Below are 24,423 nucleotides of genomic sequence, written 5' to 3' on the forward strand. Positions count from 1 at the left end.
TAAAATGAAAGAAATCAAAAATCAAATTACAAAGTATAAAAATGACGATTAATAGAAGAATATGAGCCTAATTAACCCAAAAAATCTTATTAGACATCAAGCTCACTTGGCGCCTAACTTCTAGATTTACCAAAATATTAAATAATGAATCTGGCACCAAAATTTTCCAATTTCCCTCAAAATTTTCACACAAAAAAAAATATTTTTTTAAAATTTTTTCTCCCACTACCCATTTGAATATATATTCAATCTCAAATAAATTTATCTTATATGTATATTTTAAAATTTTATGTTAAATTATATTTAAATTATTATATGAAAAAATAAATTAAACTTATAAATATTTAAATTAATTTTATATAATCTAATAAAATCATATTCAATAAATAAATTATTTAATAAAATTAATTTAATGATTATCATTAAGATTTATAATATAAGCATTATAATTAATATAGAAAGTAAATTCATTATTTTAATTATAATAACTAACGATTTATTTTAATTTTTAGAAAATAATCATATTAATTATCATAGTTCATTATAAATTCAAAATCTCACAACTTTTTCGATTGTAACATATAAATAAGGTAAATATCAAGTCAGGTAAATATTAGATAAAATCAACAATAACAAGTCGAATTATTTATAGGTTGAGTCAATTATATGTCATATTCATAACAGGTCAGGTTAATAATAGGTCGGGTAATATCAGTTATTTCAGGTTAATCTCGGGTTCGGGTTCATATCAGTCAGATGCAGGTTAGGTTCACTTATCATATTATCGGTTCAATTCAAGTTCAGGTTGTTCTTAAATTGGGTGCAGGTCGAGTTCAGATCCACAATTTTCAGGTCTAATTCGAATTTAGGTAAACACCAGTTCGGAATCGAATCGATTTCGGTTCACCACCACTCATGTCACAAACAATTTTGACTCAAGTCCGTTTCAGTCAATTTTGAAGGTTAGGTTAGCGTTTTACTGACACTGAATGACAACCTATCGAAAACATTTTACTAGTACCTATTTGGTCAATATTAATTTTTTTAATTAATATAAAGTAATTATACATGATAATATTTATTTTAAAAACTCTTAAATATTTAACAACAAACATTAGATTACCATATATTCCTTAATACTTAAACTTATAATTTCTAAAAATAATAATTATCGTTTTAATAACTGATATAATTTAATACGTTCTGATTGTTAATATTAATTCGATGGTTGTTTATCTACCAATGAAAATTTTATTAATTATTATTTTTCTTTTAATCGACACGTGTAAATGCTAGTAAGTGAGTTATTTTATAGTGGTCCCCATTTATGAACAAATTATGCCAGCCAACCAACCTATCTAACCTCTTTATAATATACCTAATGTTTTAGGTGGCTTATTAAAGTAGGGGTTAATCGATTCCGTAATTTTATAATTCGTGGTTAAGTGCTTGTAATTCTTTTTATCTTATTCCCAAGTTTATGCATCTCATTGTTGCTTTGTATATATACACACAACGTTTACCAATATTGTCGGCAGTTAACTTTCCGTTTTCATCTGTAATTTGCATATATATCCGCTTAATTTAATGTTTACAGTTCAGTCTTTGAAATCTAAATATATCATATTCTTTTATTCAACAAGTTATACTAATATATAAAGCTCACAACGAATCAAGAATCAATTGCCTCTCGTTTCTTCCTACTCTCTGCTTGATTTAAGATTTCTTGTAAGGGAAAGATGAGCAATGTTTCTTCTTTGGTATCACCACTTGGAAGGTATTAAATTACTTCCACAAGCAATTCCTTAGCAAATTCCTTATTACTATATAATTGGTTGCCTTTTGTTATTGTTTAATTTCAGATTGGCTGGGAAAGCGGCGGTTATAACAGGAGGTGCAAGCGGCATTGGAGCAAGTACCGCGTGCCTTTTCCATGAAAATGGTGCAAAAGTCGTGATCGCTGACATCAATGACAACAAAGGAGAAGCCCTTGTCAATAAGCTCGGTGAAAATGATTGCTACATTCACTGCGACGTGACGAAGGAAGACGATGTCCGGAACCTCACCGACGCCACGATCAGCAGGTACGGAAGACTCGATGTAATGTACAACAATGCAGGCATCCTGGACTGCCCCATGAGCACCATTTTGGACATCACGAAGGAGGAAATCGACAAAGTTATTGGGGTAAACCGGGTGGGTGCTCTCCTAGGAGCCAAACATGCAGCCAGGGTGATGGTGCCTCAGCGTAAAGGATGCATACTTTTCACTGCTAGTGCATGCACAGCAATCGCAGGGCTGCTATCAGGCAATGCCTACGCAGTGTCGAAACATGGAGTTTTGGGTCTGACTAAGAACTTGGCAGCTGAGCTTGGCCAGCATGGGATAAGAGTGAACTGTATATCGCCTTATGGAGTTGCAACTCCGATGATTGTACCTAATGAAGCTGAGGTTACGAACATGGAACAGACCCTAACAGGAATGGGGAATCTCAAAGGGGAAACTCTAAAGCCAGAGGGTTTGGCTTATGCAGCTTTATACCTGGCTAGTGATGAAGCCAACTATGTAAGTGGGCTCAACCTTGTTGTGGATGGAGGTTTCAGCATCGTCAATCCTACCATGATGAAGGCATTTAACCTTATCCACTAAATATATTTTGTATTATTATGAAGGCTTGAAAGCGTTTCATGGCGTTAGGGCTCCCTATAAACGTATATCGATAGGCTTTTCAATAAGAAATCTGCAACAAAGTAGTTTCATGGTTGCGGCTAAGGTGTTCATTATAGTTTTGAAACAACTGTAAATAAGTCCTTGTTCCTCCTATTTTTTTTTTTGGTTTATTTGTTTTAAGATTTTATTGGTTTTAAAATTGAAGAAATGAAATTCTGACCTCTAATTTTATAGATTAATTACTTTTTAGGACCTTTTAATTTTATTAATGAAAATTGTTTTAGAGAAAAAAAAATTAATTTCGTGAGGCATCAACAGTTCACCCCTTCTGGTTTAGGTGAAGAGTCATGGTCGGCGATAGGATAAGTTTTGGTTCATGTTTTTATGTGAGATAGAGCCACTCGTGAAGAAGAAAGAGATATGATGTGTATTGTAGGATGTTCCAACCCCCTTTTTCAATTATGTTAAGGGGTATTTATAATGGTTTTGGCTGACAGCATCATGTATAAGGCCATTATAGTCATTCCTAGGTAGATATGATATCCAGACATTGAATTTCACTCTGGAAGATCATGTGGGTACATCAAAGATCTTTTCGAATGGTCTTGCATGCATTGTTACTGGCTCGAAAGCGTCTACCCGGGGGAGATGAGTTCTTTGAAAGCTCTGATAAACGAGACAATTTGTCCAGGGCTCTTGATTTACAGAGTGATAGTAGTTTCTAGAGCTTATCTCTGGACGTATAACAAGTTGTTCCTTCTTAATCAAGGGAATTCCATAAAGTGGCTTGATTCAAGACTTAAGAAGGAAAAATATATTTCATATATTGTCTTCTATGGTTTTGGATATGTGTTTTCTGTTTGTGGTGTGACTTTGCTGTGTTTTGAGTGTTTTTCTATGTTGTATATGTTGGGACTGTCGGGGCACCCTACGACGCAGTGGAAACAAAACTCGATGGTCTAACCAATGATCCAAGTACGTAAAACCGAAATCGGGAGGAAGGGATGCGAATACTTACAGAGGGTTCCTTGAAAAATAGCAAGAACAACAGTGAATACTGGTGGTGTAGATCGGTTCGAATCGTAAGCCTCCACGAAATCACGTCTCGGCCTTTACTCAGTTCACCTGATTGAGAGCAATATTTGTTTTCCCCAAAACTGTTTTGAGAGAAAAAACGGCTTAAGGTTTATGTGTGTGTGTTAAAAACGGCTGCTAGACCTAACACACCCTTTTATATCCATTACCCTAACATCTTAGGGTTTTTAAAGTTATTTCAAATTAACAATAAAATATTATTGAATTAATTCAATTAAATATACATTAAAGACTTATAATCTGAATTATCATCTTTAATATGTCTTTAAAAACTTATTTAATTATTCCGAATGATATATACCAATTAAAAGAGTTGTAATCTAAATTACATTCTTTTAATGCTTACTTACTATATTCGGAATAATTAAAACCATATGTATATCAAATATACATATCATAACTCTAGATATATTTTAGTAACATACAACAAATTGTACATTTTTTGCTCATTTCAATCCTAGGGTGTGACCCTGTAGGTTTTTGTAACGTTAGTATTAATTATTAGAACAATTCTAATATTACATACAATGAGTGACATCTAGCAATATATCAGTGTCACCTAAGTTACAAGAAATTATGATTCGACATATTATCTTCGTGATTAACTCTTTTATGTATTACATCCTTTTGTCCTTTATATCTAGAATAGGCAAAAGTCTTAGAATAGTCACACTTGTATAGCCCATCTATTGTTTTTTGATATCTAGAGTAGACTATAATTAACGAATATGATATCACATATCAACTTATTCAAGCATGACCATGCATTTCTAGTCTCACTCAATCAAGAGGCCTATGATATATTTCCTATTATGTAGGAAGGAAAAATCCCATCTTAACCATATACACCCCACTACATATATCGAAATATATTCAATAACAGTCTTTATAGTGCAACCAGTTATAGAGCATGTTTAACTGTATCAAAACATACAACAATATATGTTGGGATGACATTGATCTCAAGTCTGAGGATCATACATATAGTCATCACCATGAGCAATGTTATGACCGTTACATAATAATCCAAGACATATGCTCATGATGGGTCAATCCAATACATTGTTCTCTAATAATATAATCATGTATCAATTCTGACATCTCTATGTCAATGACAACTCCTTGTCATCAATCAATACCATGTTAGTCTTAAGCATATTATTATTGTCCATGACCATAATAATACTTGACTATGGATCTTTTAATAATGTTATTATATGGACTTTATTATCTTTCAGTTTATGTTAAACACAAACACATAACTGAATATAATAGTGGTAATGCCTTTATTCAATAAAATCGGTAAATAAATATATTATTACAATCATCATATGATTGGTCTTTGGGCATACTCTAACAATCTCCTACTAGCACTAAGACCAATCACTCACATATCTAATACCGAGTGACTCAGTGTGACGATCATGCCTCTGCTGTGTAAGAGGCTTCGTCAAGGGATCAACAATGTTGTCATTCGTGTGTACTCTGCATATTTCCACATCTCCTCGATCTATGATCTCTCGAATGAGATGAAAGCGCCTAAGAATATGTTTGGATCGTTGATGAGATCTGGGTTCCTTTGCTTGTGCAATGGCTCCATTATTGTCATAATGGAGTTCTATATCATCTGATATACTGAGAACAACCCCTAATTCCAATATAAACTTCTTGATCCAAACAACCTCTTTTGCTGCTTAACTGACTGCAATGTATTCAACCTCTGTTGTAGAATAAACTATTGTTTCTTGCTTCGAACTTTTCCAGCTCACAACACCTTCATTAAGACAAAACATAAAACCCAATTGCGGTCGTGAGTCATCCTTGTCAGTTTGGAAGCTGGCATCAGTATAACCTTTTATACTAAGCTCTTCCTCCCCTCCATAGACAAGAAATTTATCCTTAGTTCTTCTTAAGTACTTAAGGATATTTTTAACCACAACCCAATGATTTTCACCAGGGTTCGCTTGATACCAACTCATCATGCTTAAAACATACAATACATCTGGTTGAGTACATATCATGACATACATTATAGAACCAATAGCCGAAGCATATAGAATCTTATTCATCCGTTCTCTTTCTTGTGGAGTTGAAGGACACATTTCCTTCGAAATAGAAATGCCATGTCTCATAGGCAAAAATCCTTTCTTGGATTCTTCCATACTAAACCTTTTCAGCACTTTGTCTATATATGTACTTTGACTTAAACCTAGAAGTCGTCTTGATCCATCTCTATAGATCTTAACTCCTAAGATATATGATGGCCTCACCCAAATCTTTCATAGAAAAACAACTACCTAACCAAGTCTTAACAGACTGTAAAGTAGGTATATCATTTCCTATGATGAGTATGTCGTCTACATACAAGATTAGGAAAGAAACAATGCTCCCACTAGCCTTCTTATAAACACAAGGCTCATCTTCATTTATGATAAAACCAAACTTTTTGATTGCATCATTGAAACAAAGATTCCAGCTTCGAGAAGCTTGCTTTTTAGTCCATAAATGGACCTCTGTAGCTTACAAACCTTTCTAGCATTTCCTGGAATGACAAAACCTTCTGGTTGTGTCATATACGCATCCTTTTCAAGTTTTCCATTAAGGAAAGCAGTTTTTACGTCCATTTTCCAGATTTCATAATCATGGAATGCAGCTATTGCGAGTAAGATCCAGATGGACTTAAACATAGCTACACGGGAGAATGTTTCGTCATAGTCTACACTATGAACTTGTCGAAAACCTTTAGCAACTAATCGCCCCTTGTATGTTTGTACATTACCATCCATGTCAGTTTTCTTCTTGAAAACCCATTTACACTCTATAGGTTTGACCCCTTCAGGTGGTTCAACCAAAGTCCATACTTGATTTACTGACATGGAATCCATCTCAGATCTCATGGCTTCAAGCCATTTCTTAGAGTCTGGGCTAGACACTGCCTCTTGATAAGTCATGGGCTCATCTTGATCCATAATAAGAACATCTCCATATGTCGTAAGGAGAAATCCAAATCTTTCAGGTGCACGACGTTCTCTTGTGGATCTACGCAGTGGTTGTGTTTCTAAATATGTTGAATGCTCCTCAACAACTTGTGAAACATGCTTAACTTCAGGTTAATTTATTTGTTGTTCTTGAACTTCTCCAAGTTCAATATTTCTACCCTTCCCTTTCTTTGATAGAAATTCTCTTTCAAGAAAAACTCCTGATCGAGCAACAAACACTTTGTTCTCGTTAGGGTTGAAGAAATATTATCCCTTACTTTATTTAGTATGTCCAAAAAATATACACTTATTAGATTTAGGTTCGAGCTTTGTAGACATCTGATGTTTTATATAAGCTTAACAACCCTAAATCTTCATAAAAGACATACTAGAACGTTTCCCAATACATATCTCGCATGGTGTCTTTTGAACCGATTTAGATGGAACACAATTTAGTGTGAAAGTGGTTGTTTCAAGTGCATGTCCTCAAAAAGAAGTCGGAAGATCACTATGACTCATCATCGATTGAACCATGTCTAACAGTGTTTGATTTCTTCTTTCAGAAACTCCATTCCACTGTGGTGTACCAGGTGGTGTAAGCTGTGAGACAATCCCACATTCTTTTAGGAGTTTATCAAAATCTATGCTTAAGTATTCTCTACCTTGATCTGATCGAAGTGCCTTAATACTCTTGCCTAGTTGATTTTGTACTTCATTTTTAAATTCCTTAAACTTTTCAAGGGCTTCATATTTATGGCGCATAAGATAAATATACTCATATCGACTTTGTCATCGGTGAAAGTAATGAAGTAATGAAATCCACCTCTGGCTTGTGTATTCATTGGTCCACATACATCACTATGCATTAACCCTAATAAATCACTTGCTCGTTCACCTTTACTATTAAAAGGAGCTTTAGTCATTTTTCCCAACAAGAAAGATTCGTATACATTATATTGTTTGAAAACAAATGAATCTAAGAATCCATCTTTATGGAGTTTTTATATGCGTTTTTCACTTATATGGCCTAAACGACAATGCCAAAGATAAGTTTGATTCGAGTCATTTGTTTTTGATCTCTTAGTATTTATGTTATAAATTGTGTTTTCTTGATCCAAAATAGAGACCATTAACCAATTGTGCCGAACTATAAAAAACACTATCTAGATAAAAAGAACAACAATTATTCTTAATAATAATCTTAAAACCAAACAAGAAATATAAATAACGTTCTTAGTCAAACTAGGCACATAATAACAATCCTCTAAATTTAAATCAAGTCCACTAGGCAAAGATAAAACATATGTCCCTATAGCTAATGCATCAACTCTTGCTCTATTTCCCACTCATAGGTCTACATCTCTTTAGCCAGATTCCTTCTCTTTTGTAGTTCATGTACAGAAGTACAAATATGAGAACCACAACCGGTATCTAATACCCAAGAAGTAGATGTTAACAAATTAACATCAATAACATAAATACCTGAAACAAACGTTCCATTTTCTTTTGCGTTCTTAAACTCTTCAAGGTACATAGGGCAGTTTCTCTTCTAGTTTCTGGTCTTATCGCAATGGAAACTTTTTCCTTCCTTGCTAACTCCCCCTTTGGTTTTCAATGCATTTTTCCCTTTTGGTTTGGTCTTACCATTGCCCTTAGACTTTTCCACTACCTTTTTCTTTCCCTTTCATTTGTCCTTGTGGACAATCAAAATGGGCTTAGGTCCAACCTTTTTTATGTTACTTTCAACAGTTCGTAACATGCCAAGTAACCGTGGCAAAGTCTTGTTAATTTCATTCATGTTGAAATTAAGGACAAATTGGCTAAAGTTATCTGGCAACGATTGTAGGATAACATCGGTAGCCAATTCATCTTTAAGAGGAAATCCTAGCTTTTCCAACGTTTGGATTTAGCCCATCATCTTGATGACATGAGCTCCTACAGAAGTTCCCTCTGCCATTTTGCATTGAAATAGAGCTTTAGAGGTCTCATATATCTCTTGACGTGATTGCCCTTCATATATTTCTTTGAGATTTTGAATCATCTCATATGCAACCATGTCTTCATGTTGCTTCTGAAGCTCAGGAGTCATGGTGGCAAGCATTAGACATCCAACATCTAACATATCATCCATATGTTTCTTGAATTTGTCTTTGTTAGCTCTTAAAGCATTAGCTGCCGGTTCATCAGGAACAGGTTCCTCAATGAGATATTCCTTCATTTCCTGTTTGAGAACAATTCTCAAATTACGAAACCAATCAAGGAAGTTTATGCCATTAAGTTTATCATTCTCAAGGAGTGATCGCAGTGATAAAGTGTTGTTTACCATTAAATCTACAACAATAGAAATATTAAAGTAAGTAAATTTACTGAATTAAAATTTATAAGTAAGACTTTATTTACAAATTACTCCCACTATTTTATTCAAAATTAAAAACCCTCTCTGTTTTAATTTCGAAAAAATTCAACGAAAATTTTTCTAGTGGGTGAGGATCCATAATAAATCAATTTCCTAAATCAGCTTTGGCTTTTCTTTTAGGATAGTGATTATTTAGGTAAGTAACACCTTACTAGTTACATCTCATGTAACTCCTTATTTTTGTGAACAACTTTTGTTTAAGTCATCTCATGACTTATCCAAATATTTAACCTCTAGGTTTCTAATCCTATTAGAATAACCTAGCTAAGTTATTACCAGTAGTCCAACCGGTGAATATCACTTGTTTATTCTTCGCGTTTTAACCAAGATAGATTTATATGCCAATACTTTAGCAAAGCCCACACAATATCGATCAAAGCCTTAACGAGGGTAAATGTTGGATGGTTAAGTTAACTTAGATTATAAAAAGGGATTTGCGTAATTATCTCATCATTGTTCGTTTTAAGATTAGGCCCTTATTGATCTCATCAATATTCATTCTTATTTTATCATTTGATGCATTGCATACATAACAAATATAACAATAAATAAGATGCAATGGTTATAGCCCAAAATAATGACTAAGGTGGCCCATCCCAAGCTAATGGGAGAACCAAGAACCCTAAAGCCTAAGACTACTCTTTAGGTATCTTCTTGCTATTCTTCTGCTCATTGTGAATCTTCATAGGTTTACAATTTTAAAAGAAACTCGTTTTACATATGAGGGAGTAAGATGAGAAGAGAAATAAAATAGAGATATAGAAAGGCACGGCTCGCATACCGTATTTCACATTAAACCATTATAAAGTGAATAAGGGCTATAACCATGCATGTCAAACACCGTGCAAAACAAACATATCATATAAATATACACGTTCTTACGCCTTTGTTAAAAAAAATTTAATATGGGCCTTCAATTTGTACTGCTAATGAGGGGTCAAGGGGCGGAGCCCCTACCGCACATCGGCCGACCGCGACGACCGGGTGAGATTTTTTTGAAAAATAATACTTGCGTTTCTATAGAAAAACCTCACAATTTGGTAACATTTATCAACATAATCGTTCTTTTGGGATTTTCAATCCCGAAGGTTTTCTGCATCGGAACAACCTTTGTTCCACTGCCAAACGCGATCTGTAATCGCACTCCCACGGATCATCATGTCAACGATTGACATATGGATTTCGTAAAATCCTTACAATAACAAATCGATTGAAAAACATATTAACAAATTAACATATTAATCGTTGTGATTATCGATTCAAACAATGATATCAACATATTTACCAAAATCGATAAAACTAGAACATGCATCTCATACATATCGCATCATCCAAGAATTTAACATGAGTTCGGATCGTACAAGTGGCTCTGATACCACTGTTGGGACCGTCAGCGCACCCCACGGCGCAACGAAAACAAAACTCGACGGTCTCACCAGCGATCCAAGTAAGTAAAACTGAAATCGGGAGGAAGGGATACAAATACTTATAGCGGGTTCCTTGAAAAACAACAAGAACAACAATGAGTACTGGTGGTATTGATCGGTTCGAATCATAAGCCTTCATGAAATCACGTCTCGGCCTCTACTCAGTTCACCTGATTGAGAGCAATATTTGTTTCCCAAAACTATTTTGAGAGAAAAAAACGGCTGAAGGTTTATGTGTGTGTGTGTTAAAAATGGCTGTTAGACCTAAGAGACCGTTTTATATCCATTACCCTAACATCTTAGGGTTTTCAAAGTTATTTCGAATTAACAATAAAATATTATTTAATTAATTCAATTAAATATACATTAAAGACTTATAATCTAAATTATCATCTTTAATGTTTATTTAATAACTTATTTAATTATTCTGAATTATATATACCAATTAAAAGAGTTGTAATCTAAATTACATTCTTTTAATGCTTACTTACTATATTCGGGATAATTAAAATCATATGTATATCAAATATACATATCATAACTCTAGATATATTTTAGTAACATACAACAAATTATACATTTTCGCTCATTTCAATCCTAGGATATGACCCTGTATGTTCTTGTAACGTTAGTAGTAATTATTAGAACAATTATAATATTACATACAATGAGTGACATCTAGCAATATATCATTGTCTCCTAAGTTACAAGAAATTATGATTCGATAAATCATCTTCATGATTAACTCTTTTACGTATTACAACCTTTTGTCCTTTATATCTAGAATAGGCACAAGTCTTAGAATAGTCACACTTGTATAGCCCATCTATTGTTTCTTGATATCTAGAGTAGACTATAATTAACGAATATGATACATATCAACTTATTCGAGCATGGCCATGCATTTTAGTCTCACTCAATCAAGTGGCTTGTGATATATTTCCTATTAGTAGGAAGGACAAATCCTATCTTAACCATATACACCCCACTACATATATCGAAATATTCAAACAGTCTTTATAGTGCATCCAGTTACGGAGCATGTTTAACTGTATCAAAACATACAACAATATACGTTGGGATGACATTGATCTCAAGTCTGAGGATCATACATATAGTCATCACCATGAGCAATGTTATGAATGTTACATAATAATCCAAGACATATGCTCATGATGGGTCAATCCAATACATTGTTCTCTACATATAATCATGTATCAATTCTGACATCTCTATGTCAATGACAACTCCTTGTCATCAATCAATTCCATGTTAGTCTAAGCATATTATTGTCCATGCCCATAATAATACTTGACTATGGATCTTTTAATAATGTTATTATATGGACTTTATTATCTTTCAGTTTATGTTAAACACAGACACATAACTGAAAATAATAGTGGTAATGACTTTATTCAATTAATCGGTAAATAAATATATTATTACAATCATCATATGATTGGTCTTTGGGCATACTCTAACAGTATAATCTACCTAGTTGTGTGTACTTTTTTCCTCTAGACAGATTTAAGGAGGTTTTTAATGAGACATGCAATTCGGGTCTATGTTATTAATTAATTTACTTGCTGAACAAATATATATATATATATATATATATGATGGTAGTGTTAGTAGTAAGTAATTTCCTACCGTTAGAGTAATTGTGTCTTAAGTCTCTTGATTAGAGATGAGGCAATTCAATTAATTCCAAGTTAGGATAATGAGTGGAGGTGTCTTGGAACCAATACACAGGTGGGAGTGTCCATTACGAAAATGAAGAATAATTGTCTCAAAAGGTTATCTCATGGAGGCTGAGAGGGAGAGGTATTCGTCTTTTGACGCTTTATAATAATAAAGGATCCCATTTCCTTAGGCCAAGGATTTAGGACGAGGTCCTATTATCTGAGGCATCTCGATACTTTTGAATCAGGTAGAAGATGTATTTTGGTAAGTGTAGAGGCATCTCAACATATATCTAGATAGCTGGTAGAACTTAGATGTATTTTTGTGTAGTTAGAGAAAAGTCATCTTAATACTAGGGTAGAGGAATCTTAACCCTTGTGATCCATATTCATAGGTTTGGCATGTAACAACCATATCCATATACCTTTATGTACACGAGATACATAGGTCACATCACGTTATAAAACTTCTTGTCATTTGAAAACCCATAAAAATTTGTTTCATTTTGAACAACTACAAAATATGATGTTTATAAAGGCAACATACTAAAACTATCACTTTAGTACATTAAAAATATTTACTATCGTTTAATTACATGCCAAATAAATTCTCAAAATGAATAAGATTGTCATAATTTTACTGGTAAGTCAACCTTTAATTGATGAAAGTTGTTACAATAGCTACACTTCTTACGTAACTAATCCTTGCCTTTACCTACGTGTGAAATAAACACACGTTAAGTAATTACTTAGTGATACATAATACTGCAAGAATATTACAATTACATAACAGTATTTTATGAATTCTGAATAAAGAATTTAATTTCGTCATTTATAAGAATCAGTTAAGCCATTGTAATACCCATCTCCTATATACCTTGCCGTACACGAGATACATATGTCACATTATTCTTAAAATAGTTCATCCTTAAAAGATTTCTGAAAATATTTTTTTCTTTTTCTCTTCTAAAAACATAACTTTTTAATATAAAGCAAACATTGATTTAAACCGATATAAGTTCTACTTAATTAAAATTGAAAGCATTTTAATATTGTGATTACATGCCAACTAAGTTTTTACAAAATATCTATATTGTCTTGTGTCACAGATTAATCCACCTTAGTTGATGATCACCACAGCTACAGAGGCACACTTTACTCAGCTAATCTTTTCTTTTACCTACGAGTGAGAAACAACACACGTTAAGCATTTACTTAGTGAGATATAATATAGTAAATAACATTAAAGAATACATAAGTATCTTATAGTTATTTAACTTTAAAAGAAGTTATATCATCCATAGGAATTTGTTAAGTCATTCATATTATATCCAAACCTTGGTCATATTATTCTTAATATCATCTTTAGAATGTCCAACATACTTCTCTTTAGCTCATTAACCTCAAATATGTCTATTTTCATGTATAAACACATCCATTTATGCATTTTAATATATATGATATCCTTTCATGCATTTTCAATTATGGAATCCTTTCTTGCCTTAATGCATCCTTTCATGCATTTTCAATTATGACATAATTTCAGGCCTGATTGCATCCGTTCATGCATTTTCAATTATGACATCATTTCATGCCTTAATGCATCCTTCATGCATTTTCAATTATGAATTCGATTTAGAGCAGTTAATACTCTAAAACTTATTCATAATATTCTTTCCATAATTATAAAATATCATAATCAATATTATAAAACACATTTAAAACTTAATCAATTTAAATTGAATATTCCTCATCTCTCATACTTATAATAAAGAACTCACTTGGCTTGCCTTGCTTTGAAATTCGAAACTTACAAACAACTACTTCGAACTTGGCCTTTGTCTTTTTCTTTACTTGATTCATGAGCTTGATTTCGACCTTCACAATTATCCATTAAGTACACATAACATACAAATGTTAGTATACTCCTTAACCTTATACTTTAAACATATTCAAAATATCATTCTCAATTTCTATAAAAATTTTATTCTAATTGGTCGTTCCAGGCTCAATAGTATTGATACTACTACCTTGGTACCGATACTTCTATACTATGGTACCGATACCCCCTTCCAGTATCGATACCAAAAATTAGCTTCGATGTTGCTTGATATCGATACCCTTACCATGGCATCGATACTACTATACTATTGTACCGATACCCGTTTCTAGTATCGATACCAAAATTATATTCGATGATTACTGGTATCGACACCCTTACCATGGTATCGATACTACACAGCTAAATCGTCCTAGTTTAGCCTATAGTATCGGTACTGTTCTATCAGTACCAATACCCTTTCCAGAATTTCCAGTTTTCAACCCGATTATTACATAAATTGGGGTCAGTTTTAGTTAGAATTACACCATACAATACTATCAAACTCTTCTTTAACTATCCATACTAACATTTCTTCATTTTAATACTTAAATCATCTACTACCCCTCAAGATTATTAGATTATAAGAATCACATCCAAAATTTCTAACTTGTTTTCAAACTCATCCAATGCTTCTAATCTCTTATTTGTTACTTTGACAAGTCAATAACTATTGATAATCATCAATAAACACCAATATACTAACATTTCATTTACAAACCATTTTCTAACATCCCCATTATTTCCTCTATTTCATAGTTGTAATCTCATTTAATCCTTCCTTAAGCTTCTAACATACTCCAATCTTCAATAACCAACTTAAATGAAAGGATAAACCATAAAATCTAAACCTAACCTTTAGTTAGGGTGGAGAGCTTCTTACGTGAAAGAGGAAGAAAAAGAGAGTGTTAATCTTGTTTTCCCCCTTTTTCCTTATTTCTCTATTTAATATACCATAAAGAATGAATTTTAAATTCATTTTATTCCAAATACCCAAAAATGCCCTTTTTAATCTTTCATACTATTTATATGCTATTCATATCACATTTCAATTTCTTTATTCTTCTACCCCAAAGTATTTAGCTTTTCATTTAACTTGCATGTTTGACACTTTTATTGTCAAATGCACAGCTAATTCATTATTCTTTTATTCAACAGTGTTTAAATTTTCATCTTTACTCAACATTGTTTATCCGTTCATGTAACTGGCATAATTGGCACCTTTCTACCAATTGCACAGTTAGGCCATTATTCTTTTACTCAACCGTATTTAACCGTTCATCTAACTGACATAATTGGCACCTTTCTACCAATTGCACATATAAACCATTACTCTTTTTCTCAACGGTATTTAACCGTTCATCTGACTGGCATAATTGGCACCTTTCAACCAATTGCATAGTTAGGCCATTATTCTTTTACTCAACGGTATTTAACCGTTCATCTAATTGGCATAATTGGCACCTTTCTACCAATTGCACAGTTAGGCCATTATTCTTTTACTCATTATTTAATCGTTCACCTAATTGGCATAATTTGCACCTTTCTACCAATTACACAGTTAGACCATTATTCTTTTACTCAACTGTATTTAACCGTTCATATAACTGGCATAATTGACACCTTTCTACCAATTGCATAGTTATGTCACTATTCTTTTACTCAACGGTATTTTACTGTTCATCTAACTGGCATAATTGGAACCTTTCTACCAATTACACAATTAGGCCATTATTCTTTTACTCAATGGTATTTAACCATTCATCTAACTGGCATAATTGACACCTTTCTACCAATTGCACAGTTAGGCCTTAAAGGCACTTAGCCTTTCATCTGTTGGCATAAATGACACCTTTCTATCATAAGCACAGTTAGGCTCAAAGGCACTTAGCCTTTCATCTAACTGGCATAAATGACCCCTTTCTATCATAAGCACAGTTAGGCCTATTAATCTTTTATTTTAGAGCAGTCTCTACTATAATAATCATTCATAATATCAATTAACCCTTTTCAATCATTATACATTCTATGATTTATAACCATAATGTCAATGCAATAATACAACAATTTTACTATAATTTACATGAATTACTCATTCACTACAAATACAAAAATTTACCTTCCTATTATGAACTTCTGACAATTTCACATATATTTTCCCATACGAACATTCATACAGTTGGTATGGATTTTTTAGTTCGCACACATAGTACCCATACAGAAATTCATACACTTAGTATGAATTTCCTTATTTTTGCACACAAAGTTCCCTACAGAAATTCATACACTTAGTATGAATATCTTACAATTTTTGCATACTTAGTGTTATTTTATAATCACCCTACTTACATTAATAGATCATACAACTATGCCTATCGTAACATATACATACATAATTAAATATATTCACCTGACTTTCCTCCGTAAGTATCCAAAACGTAAGGCTGATTACTGGCATTTGCCTTTAGTTTTGCTTGTCTCGGGAGCTTGGTTCCGATCTACTCAAGCATCCATTAAAATAGGCACCATACCTAAGGTTAGTATTTTTTTCTAACCATTAAACTTAAAAAATACTAAAAAGGACATATCATTAACTCTAGTACTGATACCCTTGCCCAATTTTCCAGTTTTTAGCCCGATTTTTAGCCAAATTGGTCAAATTTCTTTATATTTACACCCAACAATGCCATATAACTCTTCTCTACTTATCCATACTAACTTTCCTTCATTTAGCCTCTTAAAACCTCTAAAATATTTCAAGAACATTCAATTCTAAGAATTAAACCACTTTTTCTAATATGTTCTTCATCCTATATAATGGTTCTATTCTCTCATTTAATTCTTTGACAAGTCAAATCTACCAGTAACCAACAATAAAAACCAATATACTAACATATCATTTCAAACCCATTTTCTAAAATCTATAATATTTCCTTTATTTCATAGTTTTAACCTCATTTAATCCTTCCTTAAGCTTCTATATCACTTAAGGTTACAAGAACTACCATAATCGAAAGGAAAAATTAAATAATTAAAATTACTTTGGAGCTATGGAGGATAGAAAAACCCATTAGAAAGAAGAAAGAAGAAGAAAAATAGCTTTTTGACTTCCTTTCCCCTTTTTATTTAAATCCATAGAATTTAAATGAGTTTTAAATTCATTTCACTTAAACGGACCATAATGCCCTTTCATTATTCTATCTCTTACACATTGGTATTGCTTAAATCATTTCTTATACTTTACCTTTCATTCAATTTAGTCCTCCAAATTTTTAATTCCTTTTAAATTAGTTACTGACCTACTATTTGGGGTGTTACATGGCCTTTAGGGTGGCTTACAGTTCTATGCATACATAAGTAGCTTAGTGTTATTGCAGCTAGTGTATAAGGCCACACTATGATGAGACTATCTCAGCATTACTTGGAGGTAACCTTAAGCTATATTAATGGAGTGAAAGGTGTCTCTGTGTTTGTCAATCTTCTATAGGCGTTTGGGGCGTTCAATCTATAAAGCTGTTACATGTGTGTTTGACACTTGCGTTAAAAAAGATCTCTAAGTCTTTTTGTGTTCATATTAGTGTAGACACCCTTTTTTTTCCGGGTCTACCAAAAAATATTATATTTATTATTATTATTATTATTAATTTACATTTTACAAATTTTGCAGGCTTTATCGAAGAAAAATTACAATACCTAAACCCGGAACCCAATCTACCCAAATTACAAACCCGACCCGAATCTGAAACGAAACTGACCCAACCAAGTTGGCCACCAACTGCCCTGTCATGCCCATGTGAAACATCAACAAATCCCTGTTGCAACACCATGCCTTCATGTCATTTCCCTGTCAAAGCCATACCTTTCTACCACCATTTTCCCACAAGTAACGGCACCATCAATTGCCACCCGACACATCAGCAAAAATCAACAAGTAAATTATTATTTAGGAGGAGCATTTGTAATGTATATAACATCGGTACCGAAAAAAACAGAGCGGGGGGGGGGGGTCTTAGGAAACAAGGGCTCTTGGGTTTTCCAAACAATGTAAGGGTTTTCGGTTCGAAATATGGTTTGCAACAGGGGTTTTTCCCCATGATTTCAAGCAATGTAAGAACAATTTGATCAAAAAATAAAAAAATTCTATCAATTTTTCCTTTTTTCCTTATCTATCATTTGAAATCAAACAAAACATACTAAAGCAAATAAAAAAAAGAAGAAAAGGGGTCCTTACCATTCGGCCGGAGCCTCGCCGGTGATGGGGATCTCCGATCGACGATCCGAGCGGTGAGGAGGCGTGCCTTGCTGAGAAGACCAACATACTAAAGATTCACGACGATCACACGGCAGATGATGACGGATCGGAGAGAAGAAAGCCAAATAATTTTCGACCATTTTGCGACGATCGGCATGTCCCTCGATGAAATAGAGCCCAAATCAGGGTTGAGAAGGCCAAGACAGACCTGCCGGTGAAATTTGGTGACCATCGGCGGCGGCGGCTGGCACAACGGCCGGTGAAGGTACAACACCAGTTGCTCTGAATTCTTAGAGAGGGGAGATCATCTCTCCAAAATTTATTTAAAAATGGAAAATGAAAAAAAATAAAAAAAAAATAAAATGTTGATATTTATAACAAGTGTTTGGGGGAAATTGCACTTAGGTCCCCCTGAGTTAACTTTTTTTTGTAAAATAGTCACCTAGAGGGATTGTTTTTGTAGTTTACCCTTTTCTTATGCATGTTATATAATTTTTGGTTTAATTGTTGTTTAGTCCCTCTAACTTTAGCGTGTTTTTGTATGTTAGTAACCTTTTGGGACTGTTTTTGTGATTTTCTTATTTTTATGCTTGTTATATATTTTTTAGGGCTATTTTTATTTTAGTCCATGTATGTTTAGCATGTTTTTACATTTAGGTCACTAGATTTTTTTATTTGCTAGTTTTGATTTTAGCCTGCATATTTTGTTTTATTTATTCTAGTCATTGTTTGGACATTTGGTTTAATCATTGTTTGGTCCTTTATGTTTCTGTTTATTTAATTTCAGTCCTTTTATATTATTTATGGGTTATTTTTAGTTCCAATACCTTATTTGTTTGATATTTGTGATTATGACTTTGGTTTTTTTGTAATTTTATTTTGATCTTTTACGTTTCTGTTAATTTATTTTGATCCCTTAAATACTTATTTTTGGTATTGTATTTTGATTGATAATGTTTGTTTGTTTTTATTTTAGTCCTTTATGTATGAATGGTTTTTTACATATTGTGGTTATTGGTATTGTATTAAATAAATATTATTAGTTTTATTTACTGTAAATATTTTATTTCGTATATTTTCGAGTACGTTTATTTCTATTGTATTTTTATCTACTAAATTTTATTTGAATATTTTTAAGAACAACGATTTGTAGAATGGGCGTGGAAAGCATCGCTTGATCGAAGTGGTGTAATCCGATACGACATTTGAACAAATGTGAACTTGAAATAAAAATAATTTTATTTTGCAAATTAATTCTTTTTATTTTAAGTAGAACAATGCAATGCATGTTTCTAAATATCAATTTATTTCATTTTACGCAAATGACGATTTTCAATTTATATTCGATTCACGTTTTATAGAAGAGAGAATATTATTTACAGATAAGAAATAGTCGAAATAGCTTTCCTGACGGAGGATTGCTAATCTCGAGATTTCTTTTCAAGTTAAAAAATTTTCCCTAATATTTAATTCGAAGAAAATTAATTAAACTCAATAAATAGATCATATTTTAACTTTATATTCGATTCATGATTTCCACCATTTATGACAACGTGTAAGCGACACAGTATAAATTTTGGACGCTATGGGGGTCTAATAATTCCCCATGCATAACCGACTCTCGAACCCATCAAATTGAATTTCTGGTAAACGCATATCGATTTTGTCTTAAAAACGATTTTTTCTTAAAATTAATTTAAAAATACGTTTTTAGGTATTCGACCTAACTAACCTAAAGGCGATGGAGACTCCTAATCTATTTAATCCAAATTAATCCAAAATCACCAATTTTTCCAAAATAAAGTCATAAATGATTTTTAAAATAATATTTAATTGTTTTATAAAAAAATGGTTACGACAGCTTGACGACTCCGCTGGGGACCTTTTAGAGAGTCAGGTTGTAGGTCTCTTACTCATTGTCATTTGGTGGAAATTATAAGTTCGGCTCTTTAGTTAACCTATGATCTTTTTGTTGAAGTTTTAATTTCTTTATTTTTATTTGTCATACTAGCATTTGAATTTTATTTTTAGCTTTGTCCAAGTTTTTTGTCGAGTTTCTTTCCCGTTTTTGAGTTAAATATAGGTACGCTCCTCCTCACATACATTTGCGTAACATAAGCTCTAGATATGAGCTTCGATCCAAATTAGTCGGGGTGATTTCTTTACTCTCGTAAGAATTTATTCTTCGTATGAGTTTTATCAAATAACCCATGGGATACATACCTTATACCTTCGTAGGGATTTATTCCTCGTATGGGTATAAGGCATGAATCCCCTTGAATTGAACTAGTTCCGTTCGAAACTTGTAATGGGTGAGGATCGAGGGTTTGGTAGCCCAAGGGGGCACCGATATCAAGGACAATTCTTGTTAGAGCTAAAACCATGAATATAGTGAACCGTAGAACGGTCATCCTAGGTATAGTCATACCAAACCTCTGTCCGTCAGTAGGTACCCAAAATAGGTGTCCACAAAGGAGCAATTCTGAACCTTTCCTTTTTGTTTTAAATTATGTTGAATAACAATATGCGAATTAGATACCATGCAGTTGGGATTATTTTCTTGAAATTAATCATTTTGGGTATATATCATGTACAGGTAGGAATGTTATTTAATTGAAGCATGTTCGTGTAGATATCTTGACGGGGTAGGTGTTTTATTCATCTTTGAATAACATTTTATCTGTATCGATTGTCTCACCTGTACTAACTAATTTCTTTTCTTTTGTTTGTATGCACTAACTTATTTCTTTTATGTTGTTTGTGTTATTTTTCATTCTTTTTTGCATTGCATTGCATTTTCATGACATAATGCAAGAGTGTCGATCCGCAAGGGGTTATTCAAGAAAAATTTTTCACAAGAAGAGATAAGAGTTTTCAATCAAGTAGTCGTATATAAAGACATGCACCGAAGGCTAAAAGAAGTTCAGAGTACAAGAATAAGACTTGCTCGAAGATCGTGCAGCATTCGAGACGGCAATAATGATCCACTGATTTACGGAGTAATCCAACAGTGGAATCTTATCTATAATAATGTCATCGCTAGTCATCAAGGAGCAACGCAATGGCTTCAGCACCACTAAGGCATTAACTGAGTTAGTTTACAGAGCATTGAGGGGCATCAGTTCCAAATACAAAGATCCGAGACGAAGCAGTGAGGACGAAGATCGTGTAGCATTCGAGACTGAAATGATGATCCATTGATTTGAGGAGTAATCCAGCAGTAGAGTCTTATCTACGATCATTCCATCACTAACCATCAAGGAGTGACGCACTGACATCAACATTGTCGAGGCATTAATGGAGTTAGGTTACAGAACGCTTGAGGGGCATAATTTTCAAGGAAGAAGATTCAAGACGAAGCAGTGATCCACTTCAGACTCAACATTTAAGTGAAGGCATGTCTGTAAATTGGACTGTCTTGTAATGTGAAGGCTTTTATCTTTGGTGAAAATTATTCTACGATATTCATCGTTGGGATCAATATTTTTGCATATTCATTTGCATCTTTGCATTTTGTATATGCATTTTATTTTTATGCATTTTCACATGCATCATTCATAAAACATGGAATTAATCCGTGGAGGATTCGATAAAGTGATCCTATCCACATTAACAATTAAAAGAAGAAGATGAAATTAGTACGGTGAGAGCTTGTTTAGCTGGTTGAATGGTTGAGCCTTCCAGGATGATCTGAATAAAGAGTCCCCATTCCCTGAGGTCTATGATGTTGATATCACATAGGAAGCTCCAAACATTCCAATGAAAACTATAAGGCATTGAAGCACAAGATCCAGAACCTGATGGATTCAAGGGCATGGACAATCGAAGAAAGATGGAGGCATTGCATCTACCATTTGCATCCATAGAAATTGTTTTGTTTGGACTCGTTTTTGTTCTATCTTTAATATTTGCTTAAATATATTTAATCTTAATGATTGAATTTATGTTGGCTTCTAAGGTGAATAATTGAACAAGTTTTAATCTTGTAGTTCTTTGAATATCGAATGAATCACGAATTCTTTTACTTCTTCAAGAATTATGAATTTTTGGCGTATGTCAAGATTAAATCTTTATTATACCATCCAAAACCACAAAATTAAATCTCCCAATTTTTTTACCCAGAATAATTCCTGGTCACTACCAAAGAACCAAATTTTGACATTCCCTCTCTTTGAGACCTTGAAACATTCTTTTCGACCTTAAAACATTGCATTTACCCTTTCGATACACAAAAGTCATACACATACCTTTCTTTGAGCCAATAAAGTCACACCATCATATTCTTAGGCGCAAAACTAACATTTTCTACCAATAAAACATGAAGACATTAATTACAAGATGTTCACTTAGACATGAACATTCCTACAAGAAGACAACGTGGGGCATATCGCATCAATTTTCTGAAGATGAGCTTGTACAATTGAGATATGCTAGAAGCTAGAAGCAGAAAAAAGAAATTAATTCAAAAATAATTTTATCATGCATTAATTACATTGTTTTCAAGTAAATAACAATTAATCCTGAAAATCTATCCCCTTGGGGATACCTCTTCTGCAAAGACTTCTACGTATGAAATGATGAACAAAATTCTTTCATTATCCCTTCAAAAAAGGAGAAAATATATCCCTTGTGTCCCCATTTGAGCCTGAATGATATTTTCTTCTGATTCAACCATAACCAAAGATCACCCTCCACACTGGGGGACAAGATGGAGGAAATATGCTCACATGAGTGAAGACATTGATTCAGATGAGATACAAAAAGGTGAACCAGATGCAAAGTGAGAAGATCAAATCAAGAGCGAAGATCAAATCAAAGGAAAAAATAAAGAGCAAAGGAAAAAATAAAGAGCAAAGAGAAAAGAAAAAAAGAATAAAATCAAAGAAAAAGAAAAAAAAAGAAAAAAGAAAGAAAAAAGACAAGAAGCACACACAAAGAGTCCCTCGACTCAAATGACGCATCAAGCTTCAAACCATGAGATTAATCAAGTACCAACATTCCAGAATCACTTCACAAGAAGACTAGAGAACATCAAGAGAAAGACACACACAAGCATATTCAAATTGAGCAAGCCAACATTGAATACATCAGAATTGTAACACCCCAATTTAGGGGCTAAATTTAAGAAAATATAAATTGGTGGATTTAATTGGTATTTTGAAAGAAATGGTGGATTAACTTGTAATATTTCAAAGTTGGAAGACCGTTTTAAGAAGTACATGAAATTCAGTGGCTAAACCCATGATTTAACCCTTTTTTATATATTGAATTATAAATCCCCCCGTGCTCAGGTTCAGCAGAGATTTTCCAGTTTTCCCTCTTGAACAACCCTTCTTTCAACTCCAATCTACTCGTCGTCCGACCTCCGATTGACGAGCCGAAACCACCATCGTGTTCGTTGTCAACCGAGGAACAAAACCACTCAAACCTTTCGTTGTGAATCATCTCCGTTCGTCGTTAATTTCAGTCGGAAGTATCGTCGGTAATAACTCGATTTCAATTGGTTTTCCGTCGATTCACGACGATCCAGTCATCCGTTTACGACACCTCCCGCACCATCGTGTTCCTTGTATCATTCCGAGTCCACCGGTGTTCTTCGTTTCTCCGTCGTCGCCGACGCATGGAGGGGTGAGACCGTCAAAGTTGTGAACCGAGCTTTGTAAGTGCCTCAAAATCGCTTAAAATAATTTTTAGGAATTTTTCCGGGAATTTTGCGACACCGTAGTACTGTTCACGCGCCACACGCGCCACCCCCGAGAATGGGCATCGTCTGGGTGATAATTTAGTAATTAATTTATGTTTGGGTGCTATTTATGTAAAATCCGGGTGTTAGATTGGTAAATATTTGTAGAATGAGGCTAATTTGGTAATTAATTTCTGTTAGGGTGATATTTGTGTAAAATGGTCGACTGTTGACCGTTAACCGGCGTTAACCACAGTTGACCAGAACTTTGATTGGCTTTAACTGGGCATTAAACGACCTTTGACGTTGACCGAGTATACATATCCTGATATTTTCGACTT

The 24,423-nt window shown here is 33.4% G+C and overlaps 1 protein-coding gene across 1 annotated transcript; it reads left to right on the plus strand.

The window, feature by feature from the left end:
- The first annotated feature begins 1,703 nt into the window (after positions 1 to 1,703).
- Positions 1,704 to 2,770, plus strand: LOC120165107 (tropinone reductase-like 1). Its single transcript, XM_039174693.1, has 2 exons — positions 1,704 to 1,777; positions 1,863 to 2,770. The coding sequence occupies exons 1-2, from the start codon at positions 1,740 to 1,742 to the stop codon at positions 2,647 to 2,649; spliced, it is 825 nt and encodes a 274-aa protein (XP_039030624.1). The 5' UTR covers positions 1,704 to 1,739; the 3' UTR covers positions 2,650 to 2,770.
- Positions 2,771 to 24,423: the final 21,653 nt, after the last annotated feature.

The sequence above is a fragment of the Hibiscus syriacus genome, unplaced genomic scaffold (assembly GCF_006381635.1).
Source record: "Hibiscus syriacus cultivar Baekdansim isolate YM2019G1 unplaced genomic scaffold, ASM638163v2 tig00111574_pilon, whole genome shotgun sequence".
NCBI classification, from domain to species: domain Eukaryota; kingdom Viridiplantae; phylum Streptophyta; class Magnoliopsida; order Malvales; family Malvaceae; genus Hibiscus; species Hibiscus syriacus.